This window comes from Ixodes scapularis, unplaced genomic scaffold, assembly GCF_016920785.2.
Source record: "Ixodes scapularis isolate PalLabHiFi unplaced genomic scaffold, ASM1692078v2 PGA_scaffold1__304_contigs__length_218370807, whole genome shotgun sequence".
Classification (NCBI taxonomy): domain Eukaryota; kingdom Metazoa; phylum Arthropoda; class Arachnida; order Ixodida; family Ixodidae; genus Ixodes; species Ixodes scapularis.
Window position 1 is genome coordinate 35293841 of NW_024609846.1, and position 18454 is coordinate 35312294.

At 49.8% G+C, this 18454-nt stretch overlaps 1 protein-coding gene across 1 annotated transcript in view; it reads right to left on the reverse strand.

Moving 5' to 3' along the window:
• The window catches only part of LOC8038590 (enteropeptidase), a 104323-nt gene that overhangs the window by 80230 nt on the left and 5639 nt on the right, over positions 1 to 18454 (reverse strand). The window contains exons 2-5 of the mRNA XM_040216538.1: positions 18148 to 18376; positions 16289 to 16490; positions 16069 to 16204; positions 13523 to 13773 (exon numbers count right to left, since the gene is read on the reverse strand). Of these exons, the coding sequence (XP_040072472.1) occupies positions 13523 to 13773; positions 16069 to 16204; positions 16289 to 16490; positions 18148 to 18376 (818 nt within the window). The remainder of the gene's footprint in view (positions 1 to 13522; positions 13774 to 16068; positions 16205 to 16288; positions 16491 to 18147; positions 18377 to 18454) is intronic.

Below are 18454 nucleotides of genomic sequence, written 5' to 3' on the forward strand. Positions count from 1 at the left end.
TTGTTGCTTACACTGCGGGCTGAGAGAATCCTCTTTGGAGCCTATCTCAACGGAACCATGTGGCGCCCTCTGCGTGTTTTGTTGCTTAACTGAGGGCTGAGAGAATCCTCTTTTGAGCCTACATCAAAGGCGCCTTGTGACGCCGTCTGCGTGTTTTGTTGCTTACACTGCGGGCTGAGAGAATCCTCTTTGGAGCCTATCTCACCGGCACCATATGGCGCCCTCTGCGTGTTTTGTAGCTTAACTGAGGGCTGAGAGAATCCTCTTTTGAGCCTACATCAAAGGCGCCTTGTGACGCCGTCTGCGTGTTTTGTTGCTTACACAGCGGGCTGAGAGAATCCTCTTTGGAGCCTATCTCACCGGCACCATATGGCGCCCTCTGCGTGTTTTGTAGCTTAACTGAGGGCTGAGAGAATCCTCTTTGGAGCCTACATCAAAGGCGCCTTGTGACGCCGTCTGCGTGTTTTGTTGCTTACACTGCGGGCTGAGAGAATCCTCTTTGGAGCCTATCTCAACGGAACCATGTGGCGCCCTCTGCTTGTTTTGTAGCTTAACTGAGGGCTGAGAGAATCCTCTTTGGAGTCTACATCAAAGGCGCCTTGTGACGCCGTCTGCGTGTTTTGTTGCTTACACTGCGGGCTGAGAGAATCCTCTTTGGAGCCTATCTCAACGGAACCATGTGGCGCCCTCTGCGTGTTTTGTTGCTTAACTGAGGGCTGAGAGAATCCTCTTTGGAGCGTACCTCAAAGGCGCGGTGTGACGCCCTCTGCGTGTTTTGTTGCTTACACAGCGGGCTGAGAGAAACCTCTTTGGAGCCTATCTCAACGGAACCATGTGGCGCCCTCTGCGTGTTTTGTTGCTTAACTGAGGGCTGAGAGAATCCTCTTTGGAGCGTACCTCAAAGGCGCGGTGTGACGCCCTCTGCGTGTTTTGTTGCTTACACAGCGGGCTGAGAGAATCCTCTTTGGAGCCTATCTCAACGGAACCATGTGGCGCCCTCTGCGTGTTTTGTTGCTTAACTGAGGGCTGAGAGAATCCTCTTTGGAGCGTACCTCAAAGGCGCGGTGTGACGCCCTCTGCGTGTTTTGTTGCTTACACAGCGGGCTGAGAGAAACCTCTTTGGAGCCTATCTCAACGGAACCATGTGGCGCCCTCTGCGTGTTTTGTTGCTTAACTGAGGGCTGAGAGAATCCTCTTTGGAGCCTATCTCAACGGAACCATGTGGCGCCCTCTGCGTGTTTTGTAGCTTAACTGAGGGCTGAGAGAATCCTCTTTTGAGCCTACCTCAAAGGCGCCGTGTGACGCCGTCTGCGTGTTTTGTTGCTTACACTGCGGGCTGAGAGAATCCTCTTTTGAGCCTACATCAAAGGCGCTTCTTCTTCTTCTTCTTCTTGTTGTGAGGTCCAGAGAAGGAAAGGGAAAGCCGGGAGAGATGTTGGCCTCCTGTACGGGGCGAGTCGCTACCCGGCTTGGGGAAGGGGGAGGAGCCGTAGGTGGCTAAAAGAGATAGTGTGGAAATTTGGAAACCAGTCCAATAATGTGATGGGGGTTTGGCACAAGTGTGCGTTTCAATTTAACAACCTTGCTGTTTGCGGTGTCTGATATTTGATCAAAGACGGTCTGCCAAACCAGTCTCACTCAAAAAATCCAAGAGGTCTTTGTAAGCCCTCTGGACAAGCCGACGTGGGGCTTCTGGGATGAGGAGTTCCCGAGTGTTGGAGGAAGGAAGTCCATTGAAAGTGTAGCGTTGAAACAAGGTTTTACGCTCTTCTTCGTATTCTGTGCATACTAGTAGCACGTGTTCAATGTCCTCTAGGGCTCCACAGTGTAGGCAATCAGGACTATTGACTCGTTTAAGTTTGTGCAGAGTTGACCTTGTGTTTGCGCAGTTTGCCCTCAGCCGATGTAACATTGACGCTTGTTCTCTTGACAGCTTGCGGGGGATTGCTGGAGGGGGCCGTCCTTCAGCCGTCTCTCGGTGTGGGTGGCGCTTCTGGTAGAAATTTCGTATAAATCGCCATGCTTCGTTGTACCGGCGAAGGGAAATGGTTGGGGTCTCAAGTCCATGGGCCTCAGTAGCGAGGGTATCCGCCTTCTCATTTCCCGCAATTCCAGTGTGCGCAGGACACCACTGAAAAGCAAGTTGCCAACCCTTTCTTTCAGCCGACCTGGCAGATGCTACAGTTGTTGCAGTTAATGGAGTGCCTGTCTCGGGGTTCCGGAGAAGATGAAGAGCAGATTTCGAATCTGTGAGGATGACTGCTCTCCCTGGCGTTCCACTTCGCACTAGGAGCTCCAAAGCCCGCCAAATAGCCACCAGCTCCGCAGTAGTAGAGGTTGTGACGCCGTCTGCGTGTTTTGTTGCTTAACTGAGGGCTGAGAGAATCCTCTTTTGAGCCTACATCAAAGGCGCCTTGTGACGCCGTCTGCGTGTTTTGTTGCTTACACTGCGGGCTGAGAGAATCCTCTTTGGAGCCTATCTCAACGGAACCATGTGGCGCCCTCTGCGTGTTTTGTAGCTTAACTGAGGGCTGAGAGAATCCTCTTTGGAGCCTACATCAAAGGCGCCTTGTGACGCCGTCTGCGTGTTTTGTTGCTTACACTGCGGGTTGAGAGAATCCTCTTTGGAGCCTATCTCAACGGAACCATGTGGCGCCCTCTGCGTGTTTTGTAGCTTAACTGAGGGCTGAGAGAATCCTCTTTGGAGCCTACATCAAAGGCGCCTTGTGACGCCGTCTGCGTGTTTTGTTGCTTTCACTGCGGGCTGAGAGAATCCTCTTTGGAGCCTATCTCAACGGAACCATGTGGCGCCCTCTGCGTGTTTTGTTGCTTAACTGAGGGCTGAGAGAATCCTCTTTTGAGCCTACATCAAAGGCGCCTTGTGACGCCGCCTGCGTGTTTTGTTGCTTACACTGCGGGCTGAGAGAGTCCTCTTTGGAGCCTATCTCACCGGCACCATATGGCGCCCTCTGCGTGTTTTGTAGCTTAACTGAGGGCTGAGAGAATCCTCTTTTGAGCCTACATCAAAGGCGCCTTGTGACGCCGTCTGCGTGTTTTGTTGCTTACACTGCGGGCTGAGAGAATCCTCTTTGGAGCCTATCTCAACGGAACCATGTGGCGCCCTCTGCGTGTTTTGTAGCTTAACTGAGGGCTGAGAGAATCCTCTTTGGAGCCTACATCAAAGGCGCCTTGTGACGCCGTCTGCGTGTTTTGTTGCTTACACTGCGGGCTGAGAGAATCCTCTTTGGAGCCTATCTCAACGGAACCATGTGGCGCCCTCTGCGTGTTTTGTAGCTTAACTGAGGGCTGAGAGAATCCTCTTTGGAGCCTACATCAAAGGCGCCTTGTGACGCCGTCTGCGTGTTTGGTTGCTTACACTGCGGGCTGAGAGAATCCTCTTTGGAGCCTATCTCAACGGAACCATGTGGCGCCCTCTGCGTGTTTTGTTGCTTAACTGAGGGCTGAGAGAATCCTCTTTTGAGCCTACATCAAAGGCGCCTTGTGACGCCGTCTGCGTGTTTTGTTGCTTACACTGCGGGCTGAGAGAATCCTCTTTGGAGCCTATCTCAACGGAACCATGTGGCGCCCTCTGCGTGTTTTGTAGCTTAACTGAGGGCTGAGAGAATCCTCTTTGGAGCCTACATCAAAGGCGCCTTGTGACGCCGTCTGCGTGTTTTGTTGCTTACACTGCGGGCTGAGAGAATCCTCTTTGGAGCCTATCTCAATGGAACCATGTGGCGCCCTCTGCGTGTTTTGTAGCTTAACTGAGGGCTGAGAGAATCCTCTTTTGAGCCTACATCAAAGGCGCCTTGTGACGCCGTCTGCGTGTTTTGTTGCTTACACTGCGGGCTGAGAGAATCCTCTTTGGAGCCTATCTCAACGGAACCATGTGGCGCCCTCTGCGTGTTTTGTAGCTTAACTGAGGGCTGAGAGAATCCTCTTTTGAGCCTACATCAAAGGCGCCTTGTGACGCCGTCTGCGTGTTTTGTTGCTTACACTGCGGGCTGAGAGAATCCTCTTTGGAGCCTATCTCAACGGAACCATGTGGCGCCCTCTGCGTGTTTTGTAGCTTAACTGAGGGCTGAGAGAATCCTCTTTGGAGCCTACATCAAAGGCGCCTTGTGACGCCGTCTGCGTGTTTTGTTGCTTACACTGCGGGCTGAGAGAATCCTCTTTGGAGCCTATCTCAACGGAACCCTGTGGCGCCCTCTGCGTGTTTTGTAGCTTAACTGAGGGCTGAGAGAATCCTCTTTGGAGCCTACATCAAAGGCGCCTTGTGACGCCGTCTGCGTGTTTTGTTGCTTACACTGCGGGCTGAGAGAATCCTCTTTGGAGCCTATCTCAACGGAACCATGTGGCGCCCTCTGCGTGTTTTGTTGCTTAACTGAGGGCTGAGAGAATCCTCTTTTGAGCCTACATCAAAGGCGCCTTGTGACGCCGTCTGCGTGTTTTGTTGCTTACACTGCGGGCTGAGAGAATCCTCTTTGGAGCCTATCTCACCGGCACCATATGGCGCCCTCTGCGTGTTTTGTTGCTTAACTGAGGGCTGAGAGAATCCTCTTTTGAGCCTACATCAAAGGCGCCTTGTGACGCCGTCTGCGTGTTTTGTTGCTTACACTGCGGGCTGAGAGAATCCTCTTTGGAGCCTATCTCAACGGCACCATGTGGCGCCCTCTGCGTGTTTTGTTGCTTAACTGAGGGCTGAGAGAATCCTCTTTTGAGCCTACATCAAAGGCGCCTTGTGACGCCGTCTGCGTGTTTTGTTGCTTACACTGCGGGCTGAGAGAATCCTCTTTGGAGCCTATCTCAACGGAACCATGTGGCGCCCTCTGCGTGTTTTGTAGCTTAACTGAGGGCTGAGAGAATCCTTTTTGGAGCCTACATCAAAGGCGCCTTGTGACGCCGTCTGCGTGTTTTGTTGCTTACACTGCGGGCTGAGAGAATCCTCTTTGGAGCCTATCTCAACGGAACCATGTGGCGCCCTCTGCGTGTTTTGTAGCTTAACTGAGGGCTGAGAGAATCCTCTTTGGAGCCTACATCAAAGGCGCCTTGTGACGCCGTCTGCGTGTTTTGTTGCTTACACTGCGGGCTGAGAGAAACCTCTTTGGAGCCTACCTCAACGGAACCATGTGGCGCCCTCTGCGTGTTTTGTTGCTTAACTGAGGGCTGAGAGAATCCTCTTTTGAGCCTATCTCACCGGCACCATATGGCGCCCTCTGCGTGTTTTGTAGCTTAACTGAGGGCTGAGAGAATCCTCTTTTGAGCCTACATCAAAGGCGCCTTGTGACGCCGGCTGCGTGTTTTGTTGCTTACACTGCGGGCTGAGAGAATCCTCTTTGGAGCCTACCTCAACGGAACCATGTGGCGCCCTCTGCGTGTTTTGTTGCTTAACTGAGGGCTGAGAGAATCCTCTTTTGAGCCTATCTCACCGGCACCATATGGCGCCCTCTGCGTGTTTTGTAGCTTAACTGAGGGCTGAGGGAATCCTCTTTTGAGCCTACATCAAAGGCGCCGTGTGACGCCGTCTGCGTGTTTTGTTTCTTACACTGCGGGCTGAGAGAATCCTCTTTGGAGCCTATCTCACCGGCACCATATGGCGCCCTCTGCGTGTTTTGTAGCTTAACTGAGGGCTGAGAGAATCCTCTTTTGAGCCTACATCAAAGGCGCCTTGTGACGCCGTCTGCGTGTTTTGTTGCTTACACTGCGGGCTGAGAGAATCCTCTTTGGAGCCTACCTCAACGGAACCATGTGGCGCCCTCTGCGTGTTTTGTTGCTTAACTGAGGGCTGAGAGAATCCTCTTTTGAGCCTATCTCACCGGCACCATATGGCGCCCTCTGCGTGTTTTGTAGCTTAACTGAGGGCTGAGGGAATCCTCTTTTGAGCCTACATCAAAGGCGCCGTGTGACGCCGTCTGCGTGTTTTGTTTCTTACACTGCGGGCTGAGAGAATCCTCTTTGGAGCCTATCTCACCGGCACCATATGGCGCCCTCTGCGTGTTTTGTAGCTTAACTGAGGGCTGAGAGAATTCTCTTTTGAGCCTACATCAAAGGCGCCTTGTGACGCCGTCTGCGTGTTTTGTTGCTTACACTGCGGGCTGAGAGAATCCTCTTTGGAGCCTATCTCACCGGCACCATATGGCGCCCTCTGCGTGTTTTGTTGCTTAACTGAGGGCTGAGAGAAACCTCTTTGGAGCCTACCTCAAAGGCGCCGTGTGACGCCGTCTGCGTGTTTTGTTGCTTACACTGCGGGCTGAGAGAATCCTCTTTGGAGCCTATCTCAACGGAACCATGTGGCGCCCTCTGCGTGTTTTGTAGCTTAACTGAGGGCTGAGAGAATCCTCTTTTGAGCCTACATCAAAGGCGCCTTGTGACGCCGGCTGCGTGTTTTGTTGCTTACACTGCGGGCTGAGAGAATCCTCTTTGGAGCCTACCTCAACGGAACCATGTGGCGCCCTCTGCGTGTTTTGTTGCTTAACTGAGGGCTGAGAGAATCCTCTTTTGAGCCTATCTCACCGGCACCATGTGGCGCCCTCTGCGTGTTTTGTAGCTTAACTGAGGGCTGAGGGAATCCTCTTTTGAGCCTACATCAAAGGCGCCGTGTGACGCCGTCTGCGTGTTTTGTTTCTTACACTGCGGGCTGAGAGAATCCTCTTTGGAGCCTATCTCACCGGCACCATATGGCGCCCTCTGCGTGTTTTGTAGCTTAACTGAGGGCTGAGAGAATCCTCTTTTGAGCCTACATCAAAGGCGCCTTGTGACGCCGTCTGCGTGTTTTGTTGCTTACACTGCGGGCTGAGAGAATCCTCTTTGGAGCCTACCTCAACGGAACCATGTGGCGCCCTCTGCGTGTTTTGTTGCTTAACTGAGGGCTGAGAGAATCCTCTTTTGAGCCTATCTCACCGGCACCATGTGGCGCCCTCTGCGTGTTTTGTAGCTTAACTGAGGGCTGAGGGAATCCTCTTTTGAGCCTACATCAAAGGCGCCGTGTGACGCCGTCTGCGTGTTTTGTTTCTTACACTGCGGGCTGAGAGAATCCTCTTTGGAGCCTATCTCACCGGCACCATATGGCGCCCTCTGCGTGTTTTGTAGCTTAACTGAGGGCTGAGAGAATCCTCTTTTGAGCCTACATCAAAGGCGCCTTGTGACGCCGTCTGCGTGTTTTGTTGCTTACACTGCGGGCTGAGAGAATCCTCTTTGGAGCCTACCTCAACGGAACCATGTGGCGCCCTCTGCGTGTTTTGTTGCTTAACTGAGGGCTGAGAGAATCCTCTTTTGAGCCTATCTCACCGGCACCATATGGCGCCCTCTGCGTGTTTTGTAGCTTAACTGAGGGCTGAGGGAATCCTCTTTTGAGCCTACATCAAAGGCGCCGTGTGACGCCGTCTGCGTGTTTTGTTTCTTACACTGCGGGCTGAGAGAATCCTCTTTGGAGCCTATCTCACCGGCACCATATGGCGCCCTCTGCGTGTTTTGTAGCTTAACTGAGGGCTGAGAGAATTCTCTTTTGAGCCTACATCAAAGGCGCCTTGTGACGCCGTCTGCGTGTTTTGTTGCTTACACTGCGGGCTGAGAGAATCCTCTTTGGAGCCTATCTCACCGGCACCATATGGCGCCCTCTGCGTGTTTTGTTGCTTAACTGAGGGCTGAGAGAAACCTCTTTGGAGCCTACCTCAAAGGCGCCGTGTGACGCCGTCTGCGTGTTTTGTTGCTTACACTGCGGGCTGAGAGAATCCTCTTTGGAGCCTATCTCAACGGAACCATGTGGCGCCCTCTGCGTGTTTTGTAGCTTAACTGAGGGCTGAGAGAATCCTCTTTTGAGCCTACATCAAAGGCGCCTTGTGACGCCGTCTGCGTGTTTTGTTGCTTACACTGCGGGCTGAGAGAATCCTCTTTGCAGCCTACCTCAACGGCACCATGTGGCGCTCTCTGCGTGTTTTGTTGCTTAACTGAGGGCTCAGAGAATCTTCTTTGGAGCCTACCTCAAAGGCGCCGTATGACGCCGTCTTCGTGTTTTCTTGCTTACACTGCGGGCTGAGAGAATCCTCTTTGGAGCCTACCTCAACGGCACCATGTGGCGCCCTCTGCGTGTTTTGTTGCTTAACTGAGGGCTAAGAGAATCCTCTTTGGAGCCTACATCAAAGGCGCCGTGTGACGCCGTCTGCCTGTTTTGTTGCTTACACTGCGGGCTGAGAGAATCCTCTTTGGAGCCTACCTCAACGGCACCATGTGACGCCCTCTGCGTGTTTTGTTGCTTAACTGAGGGCTAAGAGAATCCTCTTTGGAGCCTACATCAAAGGCGCCGTGTGACGCCGTCTGCCTGTTTTGTTGCTTACACTGCGGGCTGAGAGAAATCTTTTTGGAGCCTACCTCAACGGCACCATGTGGCGCCCTCTGCGTGTTTTGTTGCTTAACTGAGGGCTAAGAGAATCCTGTTTGGAGCCTACCTCAAAGGCGCCATGTGACGCCGTCTGCGTGTTTTGTTGCTTACACTGCGGGCTGACAGAATCCTTTTTGGAGCCTACCTCAACGGCGCCGTGTGGCCACCCTTGGAGAATATCCCCTCAGCCTTGGAGAGAGCAAAAAGGAAGGAAGGTAGAGCTTCGAGGGGGGGGGGGGGGGGGGGGGACGCTGTGTACTCCAGCCGCATACCCAGGGAGAGGGGTCCCGGCCCTGCCGCCCCCGAAGAAAGGGGGGGGGGAGCTGTGGCGCCACGAGAGGGGAGAGTGGAAGCGTGAGGGGGGGGGGGGGGGGGGCGTGTGCTTTCCATTCTAGGGACGTGGGGCGCGTGCGTTCCCTGAGAACCCGAAGTTCGATATCCGGGTCAAACTGGGGCATCAGGGCGCATCAGAGTGAGGTAAGCGCTTTGATGCCTTGACATTACCCTCAAGATAAAGTGGGCGTACTAAAGAGAGGGGGATGTTTTGTTGTTGTTTTTTTCAGGAAGAAGAGAAGGACAGGAAAGACGGAGAGGAATGATATAGGGGCGACGAACACGGAGACTCCAATGGGGGCGTAATGACTCTAACGTGCTTCCTCACGGGCCATGACGGAGTCGCCTCTTATAACGCCCAAAGCGGGGCGTGTGCCTCCTCTAATGGTGAATTCCACTTGCTGCTTTTGATCGCTCCAAAAGCTCCCCTTTTAGAGCGAGCCTCTTCCGCTGCAAGATCCGGCTCGAGTAGGTAATCTTCCACTTGTAGATTCGTGGCAGCGTCAACCCCGTGCAGTGCCCCCAACCCCGCCGAACTTGATGCGTTCGATAATAGGGAGCTTGGCGGAAGTTGACAGAAGCGCGCCGAGCGCGCTACGTCATTTTCTTTTACTCGATGGTGAGCATGCGAGGTGGGGAGGACATGGGCGACGTAGCCAGACCGGCCGGGCTTGCCGGGCCGTCGAGCTGGTTCTATTCGAATGCGTCGGTTGTTTACGCGGGAATGCGGGTTTACGGGATCACCAGAATGCGGGTTCACAGCGCCCCCCTTCCCCCCTCCCCCCCCTCTTCGCCCAATTGGGGCCCGACGCGAATGATTTCAGGGCTTAGCTCTTCAGGGCCGTGATCCCGCTCTTGCTAATTGGCCGAGATCAAGCGCAGTCGCCACCGTGCGGCCGATGTTGGAACCACTGCGAGTGTGGATACCTTCGCACGTCGTCTGACCTCAACGCACCTTGAAGCATGCATCCTCGCCACAATGAACGCTTGTTTGTGGGTAAACAGCGCTATTTACGTTGCGAATGCTTGCTTCTTAGAAAATATTGTATCGTTTCACGAGCGTGGAGACACGCGAAGGCTAGGAATACCAAGCTGGATACTAAAATACTGTTGCTACTGCGGTTGGTATTTTGATGCGGCTCTTCGTTTCAGTTCCAGTGCCATTGCGTACTGTCATGAAGCGGTCCCTTGTCGAAGTCGAACAACTTGGGAATGCCTGGCACATTATTGAGCGTTGTGGCCCCAACGACCTCGGCGACGAGGTCTTGCAACCGAGTACGAGCGAGAGAGAGCGGACCGCTTTTTAAGCCTTTTGCGACGTCTTAGGACCAGCTCCGCTGCACCAAATCCGGTCCTAAGAGGTCGCAAGAAGCTTAAAAACCGGTCTAGTCTATCTCGGTCGTACTCGGTTGCATATATGTGAACGGCGCTTTACATGCTGCAGTCGTTGGCTCTCAGCAAGGATTCCCACACTTTGGATCTTAAACTCGCGAACGGTGCAACGATTGATGAACTTTCGTGCACTTGCCCTGCTCCGTAGCTATTGTTTGTAACTCCAACCTCCGGAAACGTCTTTGTGGAAATCGCACGATTTGTCCTCCCGAACATTTTAAACTCTGCATATGTAAAACCCTTTATTTTTGCGATCCCGATTATTCGCAAATTAGGCATAGGAACCTATTCGCGGCCGCTAACTCTCTCGAATCCTAGAGACTTGAATTCTGGCCTCAAAATAAGAAGCTATTCGCGTGCCTTTATATGTCGCTAGTTTTGTCATTTTCAAAAATTGCAAGCTCGCGAAGGGTTTTGCATTAGGCGCTGCAGTCACTTCAGAAAAAGTATAGCTTGAGCTTCGTACGTTGCGCCCATGTCTTTAGTAAGCTGTTAACTTTAGATGTAATCGTGCCGCTTTCATGTAGCGTGATTTTCCGTTAAAATTTCGTCTTTCAAACGAAGTGGCACGAAACCTGTGTCACGAGGAGTGTAAAAATTCCAGGAGTGTAAACAAGCAATGCATTAGGCTCGATAGTCCCTCTTGCTCCTTTGGCAGAATGTCCTGTTTTCCATCAGCCCTACTTACCGCGTACTACCGAACTAACTTCAAGGGAATTAATCAGGTGCGTCCGACGTACACGCAGGCACTGAGCGAGTCACTTTTGCTGCAGTCGATGTCTCCTTACTTTGTCATAGTTAAGGGGGCTCGTAGGACTGACGATATACAACGGTTCAGAAGTCGGATACTCACGCAGTGATAAGTTAAGTGCATTCGCAGCCTGTCCAAAAACACCGCAGCGGGAGGACTCACATTAAAGATGATCCCATTGTCCAGCAGCGAGCGACTATCAACGTGCTCCACGTACGCGTACTTTATCCTAGCTGGGCCACTCACCAAACATATGGAACCAGTGTTCTTTGCCCGCTTATAAGGGTTGTCACGTATCATTGGCTTGAAATCTTTGGTGATGAAATGGTTACAGTAAGCAAATGCGTAAATCGAAGTCTCCTTCGCAGATATCAACTTCGACAGCCACTCTTTTTTCAGCGCTCCGGCAACTGGATATAGGTGAAAACTGACCCCCACCTCGGTGAAAAAGGTATTGCACTGTGGAAATGAGCAGTGCCGGATCATTTTACGTTAAAATTGCTTTCACAATGACACTGTACAAGGCAATAAACGCGATATTGAGCAGGTTCTTGGCCGTGCCCGCAGATAGCCTATGGGACAGCCATCTTCCTATCCACACAGTGCTGATGATGATAGCGCCACAGTAGCGTAAGCTTTAGTTCATTCTCGAGGCGAATACTCGCACGAAACATGTCCCAAGGAGAGAAAGAAAACTGTTTGGGTGCGGGGAAAGGTAGGAAAGGGGGGGGGGGGGGTGTTGTCGGAACCACTTGGGCTGCCATACCCACACACAGGCGGAGTCCGAGTGGCCTACAAGGGGTGGCACACGCCCCCAACGTTCTTTACCATCGCTTATCTTTTTCACAACCAAGTTTATTCCGGAAAAGGAAGGCGGGGGAGGGGAGGGGGGATTTGGTTTATGTCGGCGCATCAAGGAGTGCAGTCATCTGTAGGCCCGCGGCTGACTCCTAAAAACGTGTCCCGCTCACTCCTTTGGGAGAACTATCGGTTCTCGCCTGCCCGTGATACTAATGCCCCTAAATAAAAAAGGTAGCGACATCATCTCCTTTCACGCGCACACCTTTTACCTTTCTGTTTTGGTCTTTTACACCCGCGCGTCGACGGTGGCGCCGTCTAGATCGCTCCAAGATAGCAAACGGCCTTCCTATACTTGGTTTATACTTGAATCAGAGCGCAGTCAAAGGCTGAAAAACACGCAAATGCCTACACACAGGATAAAAGCGCACTGTCACGGTCTACCAGCCGCGAAGGATGTGCTCAAAGAAAGACGATGAAAGCCGTGACGTTGCACAGTCGGCATTATTTGATTGGCGACATGAGCTTATAGCATGCACTGCACTCCGACAGAATAGGCACTTCTTCTTTCTCCTCCTCCCTTATGCACACTCTTTTTGTTATATTTTGCTCTTTCGCGCTCGCGCATCGACGTTAGCGCCGCCTGGATCGCTCCAAGATAGCAGGCGGCATTCTTCAAAGGATGTCGCTACTTTTGCGAATACAGTGGCTTTACGTGATATGAACCCGGCCCCCCCCCCCCCTCCCCTTCCCTCCTCCTCCTCCCTAAAAGGTATTGCAGCGGCCCCGAACCGCCCCGAACCGCCCCCGAACCGCCCCCGAACTGCGGGCGCCCTGTGGCGCTGTGGGATGGACCAAAGTCCGGGGTTCCGGGGACGCGGTCGGCGGTTTATGGGCGGAAAGAAAATTTTTGGGCGGGGTGTGTAGAGTTGGGGGGCTATTGCCTCCAGCCCCTCGTCTTGCGTACCCTCGCCTCCTCCTCTTGGAAGGAAAAGAGGAAAAGGCGAGGGGAGGAGGGCAACAGAACGCCGGCGTCGGGCGTCTGGCTTCCGCGTTCAAACGCTTTCGGCGAACGCGGTGGACGCAAAAGTCTGCCCACTATTTCTACGAACCAGAGGTCGGCGTTCTGACGTGTCCGCGCGCCGTAGCCTCCCCCTCTCCCTCAGTTTCTCGGAGCATGCACTCTAAAAAAGGCCCGTGCGTCTGCTTCCCCGCACAACATTCTTGGAGAGCCAATCTCCGAAACTTACAGAGGGAGCTCAGCGAATGACAATGCCGAAACATATGTTTTGGCCAAAAAACGCAGTCTGAGTTTTGACATTAAGCTGTGCAACCGTGACGTTTTGCCTAGCTTAATGTCACAACTCACACTGCGTTTTTAGGTCTTAACATATGTTTCGGCATTGTCATTCGCTGAGCTGCCTCCGTAAGTTGTGGTGATTGGCTCTCCGAGTGTTCTGCGTGAAAGTGGACGCACAAACTTTTTTTAGAGTGTAGTCCCTGACGAGGTGAGAACGGCATGGCGTGTCTTTAGAGCGCCCAGCGTCTAGCAGGCGGTCGTTGCCTTTCGCCGTTTCTTCGACGTGCGAGCACGCTCTAGGTCTACGGGACGGCGAAGCGTTGTCGAAGGCAGGAAGTTCGCGCAGGAGGTGGGACAAGTGAAGCCCGTCCCTCTCGTTGTCCTCTCATCAGTGAAGAAATTCGATAACAGGGGAGAAAAGGTCCCCTTACTTTCCAAAGCCTTGCAGACAGCGGGAGGGAAAAATAGCGAAATAGCTGCGCCATCGCACGAAACCGGTCCCGGTTCGATCCCGTGCGCGGTGGGTACTGATCGTTTAACACAAAATTGTACTATAGCTATTTCTACTCACTCGACATGTTCCTCCAGTGGAGCATACGGTATAGTCCGGTACAGTTCTGTTAAGTTGGTGTTCGCATTCCTCCTTAGTAATAAGGCAAATCTCTCTTTCTTTCAGCGTGTGTGTTTGGTCATCTTTCACCATTACTGCTGGTCCTGAAGGTGACCTTTCGCTTATTTCTTCTTCCGCTGAAATTTCGTCATCTCCTCCTTCTTCGGAGTCTTCATAGCTTTCGTAGTCATACTCGTACGAGTCTTCAACCACTAGATAGATTTATGAAATTAATATTTGCATCATAGGTGACACCTAGAATATCTGATTGTTGTATGTTCGTATGTTTTGCGATATATTTGGCCGTAAATAGGAATAAAAAAACTATTATTTGAAGCGAATATAAGCGAGTTACTCAGTAATTAGTAGATGCCTACTTTCTGTTAATGGTAAGTATGCAACTTGTTCTTAAAAATATATATCAAGAGAACCAGTAATTAATTATTTATTAATTGAATGATTAAAACAATTGAAACATTCATTGGACTCTGCAGTCAAAAGGCGGTAGAAGAAAAAGACATTTCCTCTTGTCAATATCCTCTCCGCCAATTATGTTTCAGTGGTTCTTTATATACAAAGTTTTAACCCACACCTCCCGTTACCATACTGGTGGTCCCTCACAGTTCAATCGGTAATGACATCATATTTCTTATCAGTCACGACAAAAAAAAAAAAAAAAACTGGAGTCCCCATCTAGGACTGTGAGGCATGTTACGTAAGTAAGACACCACAAGTCTGCGAGCTCGGAAGCCACATACCCTGCTTCGCTTGTCGCCTTAAAACACAACAATAAACGAGTCACAAATGATATAGACTACAAGCTGTTCCACCGAAGTCCATAATATATTCGGTGTGAAATAGTGAATTTCCAGTAATGTTATTAAGCATAACCGTTCACATAGTTAGATCGTAAACCGAGACACGCTGCTTCTGGGAGGATGTGCCTGTGGACGCAGTAGTTCTAATAGCTGTTCTAAGGAATCATAATCTGGGTGGCTTGGGGATTCGAGTTCCGACGGGGATAGGGGAGGTCAGGTGTAGTTTTTTTACATTTTGTTTTAAATAAATAACTAGAAAGTGTGTTCCTGAACGCAGTGTCACTACCCTTACTTCAATTCTCGAGTTCCCCGGTGACAACGAACAAAATAATCTCGAATTTGGCAAAACATATTTAACTCTTCAAAGCATCATATCAATTTATGTGAGGGAAAAAAAAGCTCGCGCCCAGGTTGTTGAAGAACCGTAACTCCTGAAACGAGTACTGAATTTCAATCAGCATTTTTATTTATTTGACAATACGGTAGGTCATTACAGGCAAAGTAGCAGTTTCAAATTCCCTGCAGTAAATAGTAATAATTTTATTTCTGGTTGGCGCCTAATTCGAAGAGTTATGCCGAGCGAATTGAGAATTGCAGACTTTTCGCATGTCATGGAAAATTTTATTGCATCGTGGCAGTGTTACTTAATCAAATGTTTAGAAGTTGCAAATTGTTCTAAATGCTCGGTACACTGAAGCGAAATTATTTCGGATATTTGACATTTTTTACTACATTTAGTCGATTTGGCCTATTGACTTCCATCGCCAGTTTTCTTCTCTATTGAGCCACTTGAAAAGCCTCAACTAGAGGGTTGTTTAATTGACTCTGCTGGTAATTGGAATATAAGCTCAGTACCATGGAAGCCATTGTCTAAAACTTGCCTCACTAAGCCTACTCGCCCTTTGATAATACACCATCACATTTAGATCGAAGAATTTATGTATTACTGCGGACTTTGGAGGTCTCTCCTCCACATTTGTGCAGCTACCGATTTCTCATTCGCGTTTGTAGCGAATACGCTAGCTAACATACAACTCCAAGTAATATGTGTTGCACGGCGTACAAAGTCATCATGGTTAATGCAAACTTATTTTTGTATAGAACGAAACGAAAAGCCAAGACCGTTTCTATGAAAGCGGCGCCGTCGCCTCCAGATGTTTTTCTGAAGATAAATCAGACGTTTCACAAAGTGTTCAATTTTTGTTACGTCGTCTACAAAAATGATCGATAATACAGCATCACGCAATGATTACGATAACGTACTCCGGCAGGCTTGCTATGATAAAAAGTGCACTGCAGCAAACTGTTAGTACCACAACTTCTAAATTTTCCCAAGCTACTCAGACTGGGTGATGTAAAGCACCAAGTTTTACTCTATAGCGTGATTGATAACAAAGCTGGTAAGCTGGGCAATCTGTTATGGTGACGTAGTGAACAGTAAAGAGCATTGTTCACTATGTCTCTATCGTCTTTTTGTTCTCTGTCCTTGTCTTTTTGTGCGCTATACAGTTCACTGTGTGATGATTGTAATTGGCTATTACTGAGTTCACTTGAAGTTTTGATGGCGGCCCTTAAATTATAGAGAAGAAAAAGCAGAAAAAGCAGAAAAAGAACGCTGGCCATCGATTGTCCGTATAAGCTGTATAGCATTCGGTTGGAAATATAATAAGCCGAAGCAAAACAGCTTACCTTCGATTTTGCCCCAGCCTGCAATATAGGTGCGTACGTCTAAACGCGGTTCGACGCAGTTTTGCGGAAGGCAGATTGGCCGAATGAAATCTGTCAAGTTTACAGGTCTTTTTAATCTCAATATCGCAATGTCTTTCTGTAAGAGAAATGTGTTTGGTTAAACTCTATGTACCAATAGCTTACAGCAGAGAATAGTGAAATATAATAGTGGATGCAATACCATAAAGAAGTTACAGTCGTCCTGAACTGGGATGCAGACCTCAACATCAACGCAAGTGACCTTGACGTTCTGCGTCGCGTCGCTCTCTGTTGTGTCACTCCGTTCTGCGGCGTCACGTCGAGTTGTTTCATCAGAACAATCTGTGGCCCTTGTTTTGTTTGTGCTTCCGAGACGCGCAGACAGAAAGCTGGCGTTCTTGTTGCTTCAAGCATTAGAGAGGCAGGGAGTAAGTGGTGACGTAAAGTTCTTATTTAGTAATTAAATTTCTTTTGTCAAACCATCAGGGATATCTAAATTTAAAAAAAAGAAATCCTAGACGACACTACAATCTTTGTTCGTCATAGAGTTCTATTTTGGAGGCTATCGGAACTGCACTTAAGAAGTACGAAACGGGACATAGCACAAAGTTATCGTTTGCATTTTATGTGCGTTCTCTTTTGCAGGGAAAACCTTGTCACAAAATAACCCCGTGTAATGTTTCAGCAATTTCTCTTTGGCGAATATGTATGTGCCTTGAACAACTGGTGTGTACAGTCGGCACTGGAAAGGATTGGCAATAGTAATCCACAGCCGGAACCGGGAAATCGCCTTACGCGGTGTTGCTTTGTCGCGGAAACGCGGTGGTCGAGAGTGGTCGGGCCGTTTCCACATTTTAATCTCAGGTGTGCTTCTGCAAACTGTTATCTCTTCCAAATATGTTTAGTTGATTCTGCTACCTCGGGTACTGTCATCGTTATCACTGCCAGTTTAGCGCCTTAAGAGTATATTAATGCCGAAGCATTAACTGTCTCATGGAGTGAGCTGACGTCATCAGTTTGAAGCACGAAAACGGCACCTAATTTCCTTCAGTTCCATTGGCTGGCGCACGTCAACAGGGCTCCCATTGGCCGCTGCGCTCGCCAGTTTCCACGACCGCTCACCCCATGTCGCTGCGTGTCCATCAGAGCGCCGTTGCTCCCCTGGGGACGGAGCGTCCAAGGTCCCCAGGGGAGCACACGCGCTGACCTGCGACGAAAAGTACGCAGCAGACGACAAAGGGAGCGGACGGAGCGGATTGCATGCTTTCGCATTCACAACTCTCAGAGAATGCTTAGGTGTATCTCGATCTTTTTATGATGCAAGAGCACTGATTTAATAAGATGACATCGCTCCTCTCAAAGAGCAAGCACATATCGCCGGCGAAAGCCTGAGTCAGAGCAGCGGCGTTTTGACCGCGTGCTTTCAAAACTAAACAATTGTTCAATTCATACATATATCTATATCAAAAAACGTGTTTGACGATTTTAGCAATGTCTCGTATATTATAATCTTTACACCGCATGCGGATAATGTATTTAGAGATGGGTTCCTCCCAGTGTAAAAATGCAACAAAAGGGATCCTTTTCTGCAGCCGTTGTCAATTACTGTTGGCTATTCGGGCGTCGGCTTTACTCAGTCCTTCCGTGATGAACGCATATAAAACATGTTATAAGCGTTTTACGTGCGGGAAAATGTATATCAGTTGGGAAATCATACTAAACCATCCGTGTATGCTGAAATTTTATAGATTTAGAAGCTGTGCGAATTCTTTGTGGTTTAAAAATCCTGATATCACCGTGCTTAGCAATATGTCAGAAAATACCTAATATTCAAAGTGAAAAAAGTCACCTAAAATATATGCCTATACTAAATCAAAACGTTTTTGATATATATCTACAGATATTTGTATCTCGAAATAATGCTATTAAAAATTGTCAAAAAGACTTTCCAAATACTGGCCATTTGTATGCAACAAAGGTTCGCCATATATTACACAACTTGTGACGGGTTGTAACAAACATAATTTTCATCATAAGAAAACAGACGAAGTGTGTACATACTGAAAACAATGCGCAGCGGTCAGCACAAATTGCTCGCTTATTAAAACGCCGCCGCAATGAAAGGTATCGTTGCGAGTATACAGCCCCACCATCCACGGCCAGTTGCCCGGTTTTGCGTCGGTGCCGTTCATGATTCTTTCGGAAACAGTATTCCTTATATGGCGCCGTCCACATTCGACCGGTGTTGAAAAATCGTTCTGTTCTTCAGCCTGTCCCCTGTCTGCAACTCCTGTAAATAGCAGGCGACCAATGAGCGTTTCGCAACGTCCGTTAGATTGTCTTAAGAAATCATGCATCCAAACGTCCC